Source organism: Parasteatoda tepidariorum, chromosome 12 (assembly GCF_982258835.1).
Source record: "Parasteatoda tepidariorum strain Cologne lab strain chromosome 12, Ptep-v5.0, whole genome shotgun sequence".
In the NCBI taxonomy this organism is placed as follows: Eukaryota; Metazoa; Arthropoda; class Arachnida; order Araneae; family Theridiidae; genus Parasteatoda; species Parasteatoda tepidariorum.
In genome coordinates this window covers 23,019,962-23,037,924 of record NC_141766.1, presented here as the reverse complement: position 1 = coordinate 23,037,924, position 17,963 = coordinate 23,019,962, and the positions used below count along the sequence as shown (strand labels likewise).

Here is a 17,963-nt window from a genome sequence, read left to right as displayed (position 1 = left end):
ATAGATAATTTTGAAATATTCTACAGAAGATTGTAATTTGAGGTTAAAATTAGTTCATTTTTTATTTTACTTGCTCTTTTTCAAAATAATAAGTTTTAATAATGAGTTTTTAGACGTGTCCAAATTAACCCCATGACACGCTACCTGTCATAGTGTCATAGTCCCATACCATGGTAGTATGCATAAGAACACCTTAAAAAATAACAGTATTCATACAAATTAGTTTAACTATCTTTAAAAATGATTTTTGTTTCAATTTTGATGATAATTAAGCCAATTTAATAATTAAAATAAATAATTTAGAAAGGAAAACCTTCATTTAAAAATGAAAAAATTAGTTTTAAATGTTAACTCATTTAAAAATTAGTTTTAAATTAAACACATTTTTAAATTAATTCCCTTAAAAATTTTCCTTCAATAATGAAATTTTTTTTCAATAAACGTTCAAACTTTAATAATAAAAAATAATAGTTGTGTTCAAAATAATGAATAGTAAGCTTTTTTGGCAAATTTATAAAAACTGACTATCCACACTAGCCTCTTCTTAGGAATATTTGGTATTGTTAAGTATTTTATATTAACCACAATTGTTTTTCGAGTCTCCAAATAAAAAAAAATAAAAAATACTAAAAACGAGAACGTTTTTTAACTTTTTTTCCGCTTATGTTCATAAAAATAAACGAAACTTCGGCTTACACACCTAATCCTTTTAATTAAAACAATGAAATTTTTTAACGATTTTGAAATACTGCTTATCCAATTAAAGGCCGTTTATTTTTATTTGCAAAAATAACCAAATTAAATTAGTAAAAATTCACTTACCAACAAAAAATTCTAAAAAATAAATAAAAAAAATTGCATTAGGGCCTAAAAGCTAATAGGCTTATTCATTCAGCAAGAACAATAAATGTCGAGAAATGTTTATTGTAAAATGTTAACAGGCTCCTTAAAGGAAAATTTATGAGCCTTCATTTAGAATCAAAAGAAAAGAACGGGCTCGTAAGTTTAAGAATATGAGTTTAAGAAGATTGAAAGAAAGCTTTTTCATTTTGAGTGTCAGTTTTGTAAATAAGAAAATGTTATGTCAAAAACAACGCAAGAGGCTTGGCATAACTTAAAGTTTCTGGTGTTGAAAACATCTGTTGACAAATATAGTCACAGCAACAAGCTGTTTTCCCTTATCGTTCTATTTGTACACAGCGCATTTCTTAATTTTACTCTCTTAACTTCTGTTTGAAAAGTAAATATTATTTACTCCTAATTGCTTTTAAAATGACAAAGTCCACCTTTAGTCAAGAAAATAAATAAATTTGATGTCCCTCTTGATGTTTTGATAATTTATTTTCATTTAATCGTATACAAATTGTAAATAAATTATATTTCAAAAAGTTTATTCAAGACTTTTTATAATAATTTGTAGCCATTCTCATTTCCGTTGATTTCATTAATTCTTTATACAATTAAATCAAGGTAGCAAGGTTGGGAAAAATTAAAATTACTTAAGGCAACTGAAAAATGCATAAATTTTGTTTCTGTTTCAACATAACAAAAGCAATTCCAATGGCAACCCATTAGTTTTGCTAAAAATACGCATGTGTCTGTAAACTGTCCATCAAAAGAAGTGGATGAACTGTTAACATCTACGTGCCACGTGCGTATCTCTTACTTATGAACCATTTAAACTCAACTAGTTTTCCCCATATTAAAATTCTACTGTCGTTTGTGAGTTACCGAATCATTGTGGTGATCAAAAACGTTTGATGACGTATTTTCAAACATTAATCACGTTTCACGATTTAAATTTTGAATATAATCTACTGAATTATACCACGGAAAAGTTAACAACCTTGCAAAATAAATAAATAAATAAAAATTATTGAAAAGAAATTTATTAAGTGATTTAGGCAAATGAACAATATCCGATAGCGGAATTATTATATTGTTCATTTTCCAAAATTGTGTGCAGAATATATTTTCTAAAAACAAAATTTGGGCAGTGTCCATTTTCTTCTACGTGCTATTAAACTGTGTCTATTTTGTTAACCCCTTGGGGACGGGTGATTCAGCAAAGCATTCGTACAAAATCAGAATCAAGTTGCAATTAAATTAAAAATGGTAACTTAAATGTAGTCGTTACTAATTTGACAGACTTACTTTGCTTTTATTTTAATTATTGTTAGTTTAATCATATATATAATCAATGTTAGTTCAAAGTATAACTAAATAGTTTTATTTTGAACAAAGTAATGGTGAATTAAATAAATCAAACAATTATAACTCCGCCCACAAATAAATTGCTAAAGAAATACTTTGATTACCAGTTTTATCTTCTTACCCTGATTCATACGGTTTCTTGCTGTCACGTGTTTGTGACAGTCGGCGCGAAAGGGTTAAACACTCATTTTGAATTATGTTTATTCTCTTTAACACGCACTTTAAGCTGCGCCCGTTTCCTTAAAAACGTTTCTTAAGTTGCGCCCATTTTCTTAAATACGCATTTTGAGTTGCGCCCAGAATAAAAGAAATCGTCGATAAATAGAAATTTAGTGCCCCTTTTTACTTAAAACCTAAACATCAAGCAGTGAAATATATTCATACCTGCCAACTTTTACGCATTTGGCGTAAAAAAAAATTTTCATATTTAAAGTGGTAGTAAATATATACTATTTTTTTCTTTTATAAACTTAATTTTTAAATGATTTTGATCACCACTATTCTTAAAAAAACTGAGCACATATATTAATATGCGTTACTATCATGGCTGTCAGCTTAATTTTTGTCAAATACAACGTACTTTTTTGCTTAAAATTGAAAATTTAATTCCATTTTAATACCACTGGGAAAAATGATAATGGAAGGGATTAAAAGTTGGCAGGTCTGTATATTTAATAATTTTTGTTCTTTAAAGTCGACGGAGGATAATTAACTTTAACGGACGGACTTTATAATTAACTATTTAACACTGCTTTATTTTATCTCTATATGACAAAGAGCACATTTTAATTTAAATGAAATGAAATTTAATTACAGTATGATTATTTTATTTACCACATTTTACACTTTTTATATCTTCTTTAAAAAGTACTTAACATTTAACAAAGCACCGGAAATTTTTGTTTTTCAAGAAAACAAGTTTTTCGTAGTGATTCTTCAGATTTAATTTTCTTCATAAATAAGTGTAAAAAACTCAAATGCTTTAAAGAAAGTCAACTGCTTAAAGTAAAACAGTTCTCTTCTGCAAAATAGATCCTACTGATGAACACTCTCCTCCTTATTAGAAATAGGGTCCTTAAAAAAACGACGCTAGGCGCAAATGAGTTTCGTTAATTGTGGTTACTTTGGCCAAAGGGATAAATTTGGCCTTTCTCTAAAAAAGAGTTTGGGTGCCAAAAACAGTAACTCATTGGCCTTTGTAAAAATTCAGAGTTGTTGGTTGGAATGTTGGCAAGATCGAAGCCGAAGTGTTTCCACACATCTTATGTTTGACTAGTTCATCAGTGGAAAATAATTAGTTTGTAAATAACGCTTGGAAAAGCAATTTGATTACTAGGTAGAAAAATATATTATTTTTATTGTGTGACATATAACTACTAGGCTGGAATACTTTTGGTATTTTTATATCTTGATTTTAATTTCATTTTTGCTGGTCAATGTTTACCTCATGGTACACAGGAAAATTGGGCCTGCCTTTTTCTGCTTTTAACAAACAATGCTTACATTAAGGATAATATTTTCGGAAACAAGGGAAATTCTGTTGATGTAAGAGAGTATGAAAATATGTAAGGATTGTTTCCTCTTTCTATTTGATAGAGAAATACAATATATATATATATATATATATATATATATATATATATATATATATATACAGCAAAATAAATAAATACAAAAAAACACGAAGAAAAATTAAAAAAACAATAAGTTATACAATAAACAAAAATTTTGCAATCTGGCAATCTTGTTCGAAAATATTTCCCGTTCATGTAAGTTCATTTGAATTCGCTACTCGCTTTATAGATTATGTTTTAAGTTTTATTCTGTTTTTTCTTTATATTTTATTTTCTTTTTTTACGTGTTATTTTTACTTATTCTGTTATATTTTATTTGTTGTAATTTTTGTAAAAATTTTTTGAGTGCTCCTCACACTATTGTATTGATATATTTTGCTTTGGCTATATTGATACAATATTAGAAAGCACTCTTTTTTGCGGATATAATCGTGTAGACTGATGAAAAGATTATATCTTTTATTTTCCGGATTTTTAAAAAAAATTTATCCCTTTTTTTTCCGGATTTTTTTAATTATTTTTATTTATTTACTTCCCCTCCCAGTTTTTGTTAGTTTTATTTTTATTATTATTTTTCTTTTCCCCCTTCATTCATATGTCTGTAATTTTCCTTTGTTTTATCTTCATTTTGAACTTATATATATATATATATATACATATATATATATATATATATATATATATATATATATATATATATATATATATAAGTTCAAAATGATATATATATATATATATATATATATATATATATATATATATATATATATATAAAATAATATTTTAAAATAATATACAGAGTTGCCACGGGTGACTAAAAATGCTAAATGTGGTAACTAATAAAATTCAAAATCTTCTAAGAAGTGACAAAATTAAAAAATGTTTTCGGTTCACTACTGCAACTGAATGAGAAAAATGTCGGTGTGCCAACTTTCTACACTTTTTGGAAAAATTTCTAGCTAAGTTAATGCTTTAATGTATTATTCTTTCTTTAAAAACTTGATTTGAAGTTATTTTTCACACCACTACTTGTAAATGATTTGAAAGCTTATATAAAAAGCCACTTTGTTCTAACCCTCCCATGGTGAGATTTTTAAAATGTTGTCAAAATTACCAAATGTTCTATAAGCTTTGGTCTTTAATTGTCTACGACTCAAAATATTTTGAGGAAAGCGTCGTAGTTTTCAGCCTTGAAAATGTTCTTGTATCAAAAATGAAATGTTTGAATAATGAATATAAAAAAAATTACGTGTGGTTGTAGTTCTGAGATTGCATAAATACTGAATTAATTATGTTTGTAGTAATCACGAATGGATAGTTTCTTTGAAAAACAGAGTGGAAATTAAATTGTTTTGCTATCACTTCTTAAACTTTTGTATGGATTGCTGAAATTTCAAAAACGTATTTTTACGTGACCTACTTGTAAAGTGTTTAAATTCAAAAATGAGTTTATTGTAATTTCTGTCATAATTGCACTTTCTACATCATTGAAATGTGAAAATTCGGTTTTAATGAAAATTTAGTACAGAAAAAAGTTTATTTCCTGATTTTTATGGACTTGTTATTACCCATTCTTCCTTTCAAGACAGGCGGAATTTTAATTAAAAAGGTAAATAATAGTATTAATATTATTTCTTTACTGACACTATTCTTGGTCAAACAAATTATTTGTATTCATCATAACTATTAATAACATTTTTTTTTGCATGGATGTGAAACTATATGGATATATATGGGAGAGGAACTATTAATCTTCCTATTCAACTGAAAGTGGCTGTTAATGTTTGTTTAGTTTAAAAGTAAACATATAACCACTTTCTAATTAGAAGCATTTTTTGCATGATCTCAGTATTGAAATTCCGACGTTATAATGTGTAAAATGTAATCAGAACTTATTTTATTATCAATTTATGTTACAAAATTTGAATAACAAAATTTCGTAGGTGCAAACTTTTCATATTCTTTTCGAAATACTTTTCCCGAATAGTTTGTTAATGCGTCTTTTAATTTTAAGGACATCTTTCTTATATTTAACTTCATTTAATTTATTTTGATTCTATTATTTTAGCCTTTTCGAGACGGGCGAGTCATATATGCATTTTCAGACTGGCGATAATCAGGGTTAAAAAAAGATTAAACTGGTAGCCAAACTATTGTTGTAGCAGTTTATTTGTGGGTCGAGTAATGATAGTTTGCTTTATTTAATTCACCATTGCCTAGTTCGTATTAAAAATTGTATAGTTACACTTTTAACACACATGGGCTGGATTTGTTAGATTTAAAGTGAAAGCAAAAATCCATTTATGTTACAAAATTTGTATAACAAAATTTCGTAGATGTAAACTTTTCATATTTTTCTCGAAATACTTTTCCCGAATAATTTGTTAATGCGAGCTTTAATTATAAGGACGTCTTTCTTATATTTAAATTAATTTAAATTCTTTTGATTCTATTATTTTAGCCTTTTCGAGACGGGTGAGTCATATATGCATTTTCAGGCTGGCGATAATCAGGGTAAAAAAAAGATTAAACTGGTAGCCAAACTATTGTTGTAGCAGTTTATTTGTGGGCGGGGTAATGATAGTTTGCTTTATTTAATTCACCATTGCTTAGTTCGTATTAAAAATTGTATAGTTGCACTTTTAACACACATGGGCTGGATTTGTTAGATTTAAAATGAAAGCAAAAATCAATTTATGTTACAAAATTTGTGTAACAAAATTTCGTAGATGTAAACTTTTCATATTTTTCTCGAAATACTTTTCCCGAATAGTTTGTTAATGTGTGTTTTAATTTTAAGGATGTCTTTCTTATATTTAACTTCATTTAATTTATTTTGATGCTATTATTTTAGCCTTTTCGAGACGGGCGAGTCATATATGCATTTTCAGGCTGGCGATAATCAGGGTTAAAAAAAGATTAAACTGGTAGCCAAACTATTGTTCTAGCAGTTTATTTGTGGGCGGGGTAGTAATAGTTTGCTTCATTCAATTCACCATTACTTAGTTCGTATTAAAAATTGTATAGTTACTCTTTTAATATACATGGGCTGGATTTGTTAGATTTAAAGTGAAAACAAAAATAAATCTGTTAAATTAGCTATGACCAAATTTAAGCTACCGCATTTTATTTTTTTTACATTCTTACACTCATTCTTTACGAATACATTTAATGAATCGCCTGTCTCGAAAGGGTTAAAGCTATATTCAAGAAAGTTGAAACTTTCCATAACCTTTTTAAAATGTGTCAATTCTAAAATTAGAACATTAAATAAGATAAAAGACACGTTCTGCTTTCTTTTAAACTTAATAGATTACTATTTCATATTTATATTTTTATTAACAATATGATAAATTCCACACACATCCAAATCAAACTGGATTTTTTTAAAATTATGTATGTGGTTCACCCATTTTTTTTTAAAACTATTTTGTTTTAAAATGTGACGTAAAAGAATGTGAAAATAGAATATCACTCGATATTTTTATTTTCTTCAAGCGTGATTGAAATTTAAAACGACTGTGCTGAAAAGGCCGAAAAATGAAAAATGAATTTTGCTAAGGAAGCTAAATGAGAGTTTAAGAAAATATCGAATTATCAACCTGCCTTTATCGATTTTATTTTGAAATGAAAAATATTAATAAATTTTTAAACGAAAAAAATAATAAAACTGCTTTATTCGTAATTTACAGTAATGATGACAAAAACTCCTAAAATGGACAAATTTCCATAGACTAAAGCATTGTATTTTTCAAGCAATAGTGGACTATTTACCTTTAAAATTATTAAGCAATTATTAACAAATTATTTACAATTTTAGTCGCCAGTGGCACCTCTGTCATTAGTAATCTAATAACAGATTCATTACAGGGTTCATGCGCACCTGGGAAAAATTAAAAAGTAGTAGTAATTTTAATAAAATATTTTTGTCATTATGTTTTTAGCAACCAGAATATTTTATTTTCGCTAAATAAATATGTATATAGATCCGAAGGTGGCTGATGTGAAATTTTCAGCTTATTTACAGCAAAATTGATTCCAGTTGCTGATTTTTTTCCAGGTGTGTAAGAACCCTGCATTAATACTCTTTTCCCACAATAATGCTTGTAAATTTTAGAAGATTACGTTTTCTGTATATTTGTATAAGTCCTATATATTTTTATACTAAAATTATTTTTAATTCGTAATCAGCTGTTTTATTTTAGTGTTTTAGATTAAATGTTACTAAAAATGAAGAAAGCTCTACATTAAAGTATATAATCTGTAAGTGTATAGATACAGATTATATACTTAAAAAACATAGCTTTTTTACACAGCTTTCTTTATTATTTTATTAGCATTTAATCAAAAAGACTACAATAAAACGGCGAATTACGAATAAAAAAGAACAATATATATTCGGTATATGCAAATATACGGAAAACATTATCTTTTAAAATTTAAAAGCAGAAGCACTATTGTGGGAAAAACGTATTAATGAATCTGTTATTAGATTACTAATGACAGGGATGTCACTGGCTACTAAAAATGTAAAAAGCGATAAAAACTCATTTCATTTGATTTTATTTATTTATTATAACTTTAATTAGTTCATCATAACTACCACTAGGACTTACATTTTAAATTATTCATATTTAAAGTAAAAACATAACAATATTATACCTACCAATTTTTACGCATTTGGCGTAAAATTTTATTTTCATATTTAAAGTGGTAGTAAATATATACTATTTTTTCTTTTATAAACTTAATTTTTAAATGAGTTTGATCACCACTATTCTTAAAAAAATTAAGCACATATATTAATATGTGTTACTATCATGGTTGTCAGCTTAATTTTTTTCAAATACAATGTATTTTTTTGCTTAAGATTGAAAATTTAATTCCATTTTAAAACCACTGGAAAAAATGATAATGGAAGGGATTAAAAGTTGGCAGGTATGCAATATATGGTATAAAAATTCGCTAATTTTAATTTTTTTTTATAAAATTTAGAATTTATTAAAGTTTAATTTTATTAGTTACAAATATTTGCATTTTTAGTCTATCGTGGCAACCTTACCAATTAAGGTGGTTGGAAGTAAAGTCTATAACTAATAGTATTAGTTATAGAGCATACCTGCCAACTTTTACGCATTTGGCGTAAAAACTTATTTCTATCTTTGATGTCGTAGTAAAATGTATGCTTTTTATATATTCCTTTCATTTATAAACTTAATTTATAATTTTTTTGACCACCACTATTTTTAAAATAATGAGACATATATATTAATATGTAATACTGATGTGGTAGTCCAGATAAGCTTTTTCAAAATACAGTGTATGCTTCTGCCGCAAATTGTAATTTAAATTCTATTTTGCTACCACTGGGGAAAATCATCCTCGAAAGGATTAAAAGTTGACAGGTATGCTAATACACAAAATTTAAAGAAAAGAAAAAAATATCAAATTGAGAAAAGATGACTATTTTCCAGTTTCTAACAGATAAAATTCTTAAACATATGGGTGTTTTTTAATCTCCTAGAGCAATCATTAAAAGAAGGCTTAGCTCTTTTATTAATAGGTTAACCATCACCTCCTACATCAAGAAGCCTCCACACGGTCTTTCATAAGTAGTCCGCGCAGACTGCTTGAAAAGCGAACCAGTTGTGCGCATGTACCCAAAACCTTTTATAAAAGTAATTGAGAGAAATTTATCTTATATATTTGAGAATTGAATCTGTAGTGGTTGACAAGTGAATAAAGCAAGCCAATAATATTCATAAATAAAATAAAGTTTCAGTCATATATTTGCTACCACTTTCTTTTTTTAACTATATTCTGTATTAAATGACTCGTTCGGTGAGTGGATATCCTTCACAGTGGTCTGATCGGACTACCTATAAAAAACCGTGTGGAGGCTTTCAGTTATAGGAGGCGTTGTAACCCAACGCCTCCTATAACTGAAAGCCTCGTATGATGTATAATATGAAGTACTGCAATTCGGTGATGTAATCTCTCTCTCATTTCAATACCATTATATAATTAAGTTTTAAAATTTGCTTTTAGAATCTGGATGTTGGTTTAAAAAAGTCTGAAAATTCTGAATGTATAAAATTTTTATACCTAATAATTTGAGATTTATTTCATCATTAACAAATTAATTAGTAAAAAGTAATTAAATTCACTTAAATTCCCCATTATATTAAATATTTGTCTTTGAGTCGAGGGCTTATAACTTTGTGTAAAAAAATTATGGAAGTTAAACCATTCATTCAAAAGATATGTAGAGAAGCGTGACACTATAAATAACATGAGAGTAAAAAATAGGGGTGATCTGTTTTTTTCTTTTACTGACTGCACACTGATTTCAAACACTCAATGGAGGTAAAATGATTTTGCTGGGATAAATATCAAATAAGCCTTGTGTCTTTGGATATATTCATTTTACAGACAATTTTTTAAGTATTAACACTAGGTTTACGGGAAGCGTCATTTTGATGCATTTCGAATTTTATAAGGAAAATTACAAAACCCGTTTGTATTTTTATTTTATCTCTTGTAATGACTTTTATCCATTGATCGAGGTAAATATATATTGAAGTCTATTTTCTTCAAAAGCGATGAAATACTGAAATTCTCTTTTTGGTATACCTATATCTACGGATATGCGTTAATTAGACGTGATCATAATTTGTAAAATCGTAATTTGTCGTGATCGTAATTGAGTAAACATGCAAACATCACATCAATGAATACCGACAATACTTCGATCCGTTGTCCGATATCGTTATCTCAAATGAAACAAGCGATAAACAACTGTTGCCGATGAGCAATAATAGAAAGAACAAACGCAGAATGTCAATTGATGTCAGAGTGTCAGATTTAGAAGGTTTCAGTAACTTCGAGTATAATATCAGTTCGAGTATTGAAAAATAAAATACTAGAATATTTCATAAATATATATCTCATTTTTTCCTTTTTTCCCCTATAGTATATAATTGCATTGCTTTCTAAGTGCAGAGATGCCAACTGCTCCAGACATGCCAAAATAATTTAAAAAAACGGTAAATAACTACTAAGTAAATTTCGCAAACATAAAGTGGTGAATTATATAGGCCTACGAATAATTTAGAAATAGTGGTGGATAAAAATCTACTAAATTGAGTTTATTAAACCAAGAATCATAATTGATTAACTACCACTTTAAAATGTATATTTGCTGTCCGAAGCAAGTTGGCATCTCTGTAAGTGCTGTTATATGTATTCGTTCATGCGTCAAATCGACGCATGTTCGTATAGATCGGTTTATAAGAAACGTCCGTAAACCTAGTGCTAAAGATGAATTTAAAAATATTATCTGTAAAATGAGCCAAAATTTGTATTCATAAAACTTTTTTTAGAAAAAGTTTTTTAAAACTTTGGCGCTCGAGGGCGGGGGTTAAATATAATTTTATTGAGCTGAAGTTTTCTGAATATTAGTGTTTATACAATGAGGTACATTTTTAGAGGGTGCCACGAAAGATTCGTGGAAGAGTTTTTCCCATGATGATAAAATTCATGCTAGTATTACCTACAAAACAACAGATGAAGTATATAGATCCGAAATCAAAAAAGTTAAAAATGATTATTATGTCTCTATCCATTTATATAAATATACATATGCATATAAAAATATATAAAGACTTTTTAAAGAAGAAGAAAATTATTAAAAAAATGTTTTTAAAAAGTTTTAAAATTTAAAAAATAAAAAAAGGTAGAATTTTAAATTTTTTTTTTATACTTTTTATTTTTTTATTATTTTAATTATTTTATTTTTAAATTTTATTTTATTTTCATTCATTTTTTTAAAATTTTTATTTTATTTCTAGTCATTTTTATTTTTTTTACATATTAATTATTATTTTAATTTTTTAAAATCTGTGAATATTTAAAAAAAATTTTTTTTAATAATTTTTTTCTTCTTCTTTGAAAGATTTTTATTTATTTTTATATATAATATTTAATTCAATAACAATAAACGCATATATAAACTTTTCTTGAACAATTTATGTTTAATCAAATAAATTTTTTTAAATACTTTTAGCAGAACTTAAATATATAACTATTTAATAAAAGAATGCAATTGCGTTCACTTCTTTCAACCATCATATTTTTAAAATTACTTTATGACATCACCTTAACGAAATTATCATAATGGGTAAAGAACCGCTTTGTGATCTCAGGTGCTCACTTAAGACATCTGTCTAATAGTCTAATTTACAAATATATTTTGATAGATAAGAAATGGCAAAAATAATTTGCATTTTCACTTTATCTTATCTGCTACTTTTTAAATTTCTTCTGGTTGTAGCCATCATGGTAATACTAAAACTTTGGTGAAAGTTTTTGTTTCAAATAAAATAATTTAAAAAATCAATTTACTAAAATACCAGCTTTTTTTTTCCTTTTGGAAAAAGTATGCCAAAGAATATGAGTGTTTTAGCGGTCAACACTTAGTAGTGATGTAAAAAGTATCTATTCAAAAAAGAGTAATTAGTGATTAACGCTGAAAGCTACGATGGTAATTTCGAACGGTAATAACGCTTCAGTTTTAAAAGCAACTCAGATCCCAAAACTACTCAGATTCAAAAATATAACAACTTTATAATTAAAATATTTTGGTCAGTGTTTTTGTTTCATTGAAAAAATTTAAAATTTAAATTAAATTAGATACCAGTTTTTTTTCTTTTTTTCTAAAGTGCAGCAAAGAATATGAGAATTTTAGTGGTTGGTGGGTTAATATTACGATGACTTGAAAGGTGCTAATTTGAAACAAGTGGTAGAACAAATACGATTAAACTAAATCGGAACCTTCTTCAGTTATCTACCACTTTAACTTTGAACTGTCAGAAAGTTTTAGATCTAATTGTAAGCATTAATTTTATCAATATAATATGGCAGGAAAACTGGTCTTGTTCTTACAAATAGAAATAAAGCGCTGATGCTAACACTTTTTTTCTTTTTAACAAGTTGAATGCCATGTCGGTAGGGCACATATCAATAATGCTGAAACTTTCTGAGTTTGTTCGTAGCTCCACGGGGGTGATCGGTGAAGCCAAGATTATTCGAAATACATAATTCGATTAAATTTTGTTTATATTATTATCGTTACTAAAATGAGTTGAAAAAATTAATGCAATATGGAACACACAAAAATAGTTTTATTTATATACGCAGAGATGTTAACTTGCTCCGAACAGCGAATAAATATTTTCAAGTGTTAATTTATTAATTGTGATTCTTGGTTTAATAAATTGAATTAAGTAGATTTTTATCCACCACTTTTTTTAAGCAATTCGTAGGCTTATATAATTCACCATTTTTTTCAGAACTGTCATACTAAACCTTTTAAGAACTTGCAAAATCGATCTAATATTTGCAAATCTAGTTTGTAGTTATTTACCATTTGGCCAGACGGGCAAGCCATGTATTAAAAAAGGAAACCATCTCAATATTAAGATGCTAGACTTAAATAAGTTAGGAAGAACTTTTATATGAAAAAAACTGAAGTTAAGTATACAATTAGATTATTTCGCTTCTATGGAATATCCTTAGAACTGAAATAAAAGTACTGTGTGGAGATTAATTGTGGATTATTTGAATACAGATAAAAATTTCTTGACGAATTTATTATTTAATTTCCCATATTATTGTATATTTCTTTAGAGATATTTGGCTAATACTAGATATTTTTTGAACATGTTAATGATATTTTTCAATTCATTATCATTCTAATTCCAGTTTCTTCCCTATTTCTATTTTATCAGTTTTCTCTTATTTGGTTATCATATTGCATTGTTATTTTTTAAACTTTCCTTTCATTTTATTAATTTTTACTTCAATTTTTAACAATCTTTCTTTTATTTCCTGTTTTCAAAAGCAGGAAACACAAAACGTCTCTCTACGTTCAGCGCGTTATCTATTTTCACATTGTTATTTAAATAAATACCGATATTTAATTTAATTGTAAAATAAAAATTAATATTTTGTTTCTCTATTATGTTGACTCTATGTGTTTTTCTGAAATTTATATTTCTTAGTTTATTTATAAACTTAACTTTAAAGAAAGTGCTAAACTCTATCTTTTTCGGTTTGATAACAGGAAAATATCTAAAATCAATTTGTATTTGCCATACATGACTTTTACGGGCTTTATTTTTTTTTAACCCTTGGGACTTCACGTGGATTAAAATGTTTTTTGAACTATTATATACGGATTCAATTCTCAAAAATGTATGATAAATTTCTGATTCACTTTTTAAATACTCTGCGCAGACTACTTATAAAAAACAGTGTGTGGAGGCTTTCTGATATAGGTGATGCTCAGTGGCGACATCGGAGTGCAGATGTTAAATGCCAGGCAAAGGGTTGAGATAAAAGTTTATTTTATTTTTGCGGGTAGCACCTTCGTTGCTGATCACGCGATATCGCGAGATAAAATTAAAACATGCAGTTTGTGTCAATAAAACACATAAAGCCTTTGCAATATGCATATTATCATTCAACTACTTGAACTATTTTTTCAGAAAGTATGATTTTTTCTCATGAGAATAATATATTGTTCGTTAAAATACACAGATTGTAAAATTTTAAAACTAAAATGGTTGCTGAAATAAGAAAATTTAACTTTGATTTTATCTTTAGATAACCAGTGATAGACCAATGATAGATTTCAGAATGAGATAAAGATATTTAAATTACTAATATACCAAGTCATACAAATATATTGTTTTCGAAAGTTAATTGTAATTAAGGAAACAATTAATTTACCGATACGTGCTAAAGTGCTTTTTAAAAAAAATATTGTTTCCGTAAAATTGGCGGTAAATGTGTTAAATAAGGAAACTAAATAAAACTAGACTTAACCTTGATTTGAAAGCTCCAGATCCAACTATGGGAAATTATTTCCTAAAACTCAAAAATGTAACTGAATATTCAATAAAACTGAATTTTCGTAAAATTTTATTTTATAAAAATTACGCCTCATCTGAGTTTTTAAAAGTTTTAGTTTTGATATAATAATCAAACCAAAATAGGCCAGTTGAAATAATCATAACCTAACAAAATATTAATAATCAGAATAATCATAATCAGAGTAATTATAAAAAATCAGGGCAATCAAAGAAAAATACAGGTTTTGAAAAATATTAAAAATATACATGAATTATTGGAAAACAATGAAATATTTAACAACTTGTGATTATTTGATCGTTGTCGAAATTAGAAATAACTGCTTGAATTAAAATTTAAATATCTTTCCATCTCAAATTATAATTTAATAAAAACCATAAGGTAAAATAAAACAGTAAAAAGTTAAAGAAAACTGAAAAAGATAAATGTAATGAGGATGAGACAATCAATCAAATTACAAATTGAAATTGTTTAAAGATGCAAACTTTAAAGTTCGAAATTATTTTAGAATTAATTTGGTTGAAGAAGGATTAGAAAAAATTGCTTCATTTTAAATTTTGAAATTAAAAAAATTTAAACCATTTTATTTAAAATCATATAAGTTAAAATTTTATGAAAACGATAAAAAAATTTTTTAAATACAAAACGCTAATATTTAGAATAATTGAAACTTCTTGTTGATAAGCAAAAGATACATAAAAATTTATTAATTAGTTTGAAAATAATTCCATAATTTCCTATTTATTATTTGGTTGTTTCTGTCTTTACAAATGTTGAAATTACTTATTATACAGGGACATAAAATTCTTAAAAAGTGGCTACGAAATTGAAATAGGTATTCATACTTTAAATATTCTTGACCATAACTACGAATACGTTTTTAAAGGAAATGTATGAAAATTCTAAATTTTCAGAACTTTAAACTTAAAAAGATTAAAATCTTTTTAACATTAACATAAACTTGCAATTACTGTTATAAGTGTAAGACTCATGGGTAAGTTTAAAAAAGTGGTGTCTAATATTTTATGAGGTCTAAATTTCAAAAGTTTTTATGTTCACTTTATTATGTATTAAGTTACACAATTTTAACAACTCTACATTCAAAGGTTGGATAAAAATATGGAAACTTTTTTATACTAATTCTATGTAAACAATCGTTCTTTTAGCAGAAAATGTTTTGGCAGATTTTTAATGGCAAAACTGTTGGCAGTTTGCAAGATCATGCTTCCTAGTTTACATTTTTACCCACACTCTGTTCAACCAAAATGAGGAAAGGAAGTTAATAAATTCTTTTTAGTTTTAATACCACCCATTTTAAAATAATTAAATAGCTTTGTGATATTTATATAAGAATGCTTTTAAAATAATTATGCTATTAAAACATTTTTAATTTCCATCGCTCATTTTCGTTGATGCTAATTTTATATGGGCAAAAAATACATAATTTCTATAAGTTTGAAGCATGTTCTTCCAAATTGTGACAACAGTTTTGCCATGGAAAATCTTCCAAAACCTTAGATTAGATAGCTGATAAAAAAATTGTTTCCATAGAGTAAGTATAGAAGTGCTTCCATATTTTTTGTTCAAACGCTCTAAATTCTTTTATTTTTTTAATGTATTTTGGTTGAAATCAGTCAGTAAAAACAATTTTCTCCAGTCTTATTTTATAACTTTTAAAATTTTTAGCCGGTTGTGGCTCACTTTAATTTATGAGGAGGAGGAAAATAAAATACACAGTTGCAATAGTTCTTAAAATTTCACTCCGGATAAAAAAACAATAAAAAAAAATAATAAAATTTCTTCATTCTGCCAAATATCTGCAAATTGATTAATTATTTTTTAATTTGCTTAGCTTTCTTTTAAGTTAGCTAAATTTAATATTATGAAAATTCTCGAAATATTTTTTGTCTGAAATATAAGGATGGATTTTTTAAGACTTCTAAATATTGAGGGGGACAAATACCCCCCATTCTCCGTGCCAACGACACCACTGGGACTATCTCATGAACTTTTTTCAAAAATTTAAATCCCTGATAAATCAATTTTCAGATTCTGGAAATTTATCTGGCAGAAACAAGACATTCCTGCTCACTGTGAGACATTAATAAATTAACTATTTATATTTTTATCTAATATTAGTTGTCATCAACATTTTAAAAGTCAAGTGATAGCCAACCCTAGTATATATCAGATCTATTTTACTATAAATACCGTGACACATTTCTTATGAACCATTTCAGGGGAGGTGAAATAAAAAATGCCTCCCTTATTTTTGACAATAATAAAATCTATTAAATTTTATTTGTTTTTATCTCTTAAGTAAAGCAGTTTTTAATCAACAATTTTAAATTTTCAAAGATAAACAGATAAAAGATAAAGAAAATTGCTTTTGTACAGACGTGCGAGGGATTAACACAATTCTTTTGGTTTTCAAACTTTTTACCCCGCGAAGAGTTAAGGTACTGTTTACAACACAACAAAATGTTGCGGAATAAAAAATGCCCCACTCATTTCTGACAATAATAAAAACCATAAAATTTTATTTGTTTTTATCTCTTAAGTAAAGCAGATTTTAATCAACAATTCTACATTATCAAAGATAAACAGATAAAAGATAAAGAAAATTTCTTTTGTACAGACGTGCGAGGGATTAACACAATTCTTTTGGCTTTCAAACTTTTTACCCCGCAAAGAGTTAAGGTACTGTTTACAACACAACAAAATGTTGCGGCATTTTTTAGGAAAAAACTTGTTATATTTAAACTATAAAACTTAAAACTTTAGATTAAGTTTTCACAGTTTTTACACTAATAATTTATTTTCCGATTTCTTCTCTTAAAAAAATAGCAATTAATTATTTTTTAAAAATTTAATTTAAATTTAATACTTACCCAATACTAAAAAAACAAGAAAGAAAAATTAATCCCTTGAGAAAACTTATCAACATCTTTATTTCTTCTGTGAGAAGAGGACATACCGTCACGTTAAGACCAAGATAGAAACATTCCCACTTCTTTTTAGTTTGTCTACGCGTGCGCCCTAAATATGACGTAAGAGTGCGTGCTTGAAGCTCGCTAATTGCTATGGCAATGCGAATTTTACCACGAATAAGAGAAATCCTGGATTGCTCACAAATGCACTTAGAGTTTAATATTCATTATGAGTTGGATAAAAACTGGGTGGAGTAGTTATAGCGTCTGTTGAGTTAAATTGTTTTCAGTAGCTCATATTTTCTGCACTCTA

The 17,963-nt window shown here is 26.7% G+C and overlaps 1 protein-coding gene across 1 annotated transcript in view; it reads right to left on the bottom strand.

Annotated features, from left to right (window-relative positions):
• LOC107442619 (gamma-aminobutyric acid receptor subunit beta-like) overlaps window positions 1-17,724 on the bottom strand; it is an 84,020-nt gene extending 66,296 nt beyond the window's left edge. Inside the window, exon 1 of the mRNA XM_016056229.4 lies at window positions 17,612-17,724. Coding sequence (XP_015911715.1) covers window positions 17,612-17,667 — 56 coding nt within the window. The 5' untranslated portion in view covers window positions 17,668-17,724. The remainder of the gene's footprint in view (window positions 1-17,611) is intronic.
• Window positions 17,725-17,963: the final 239 nt, after the last annotated feature.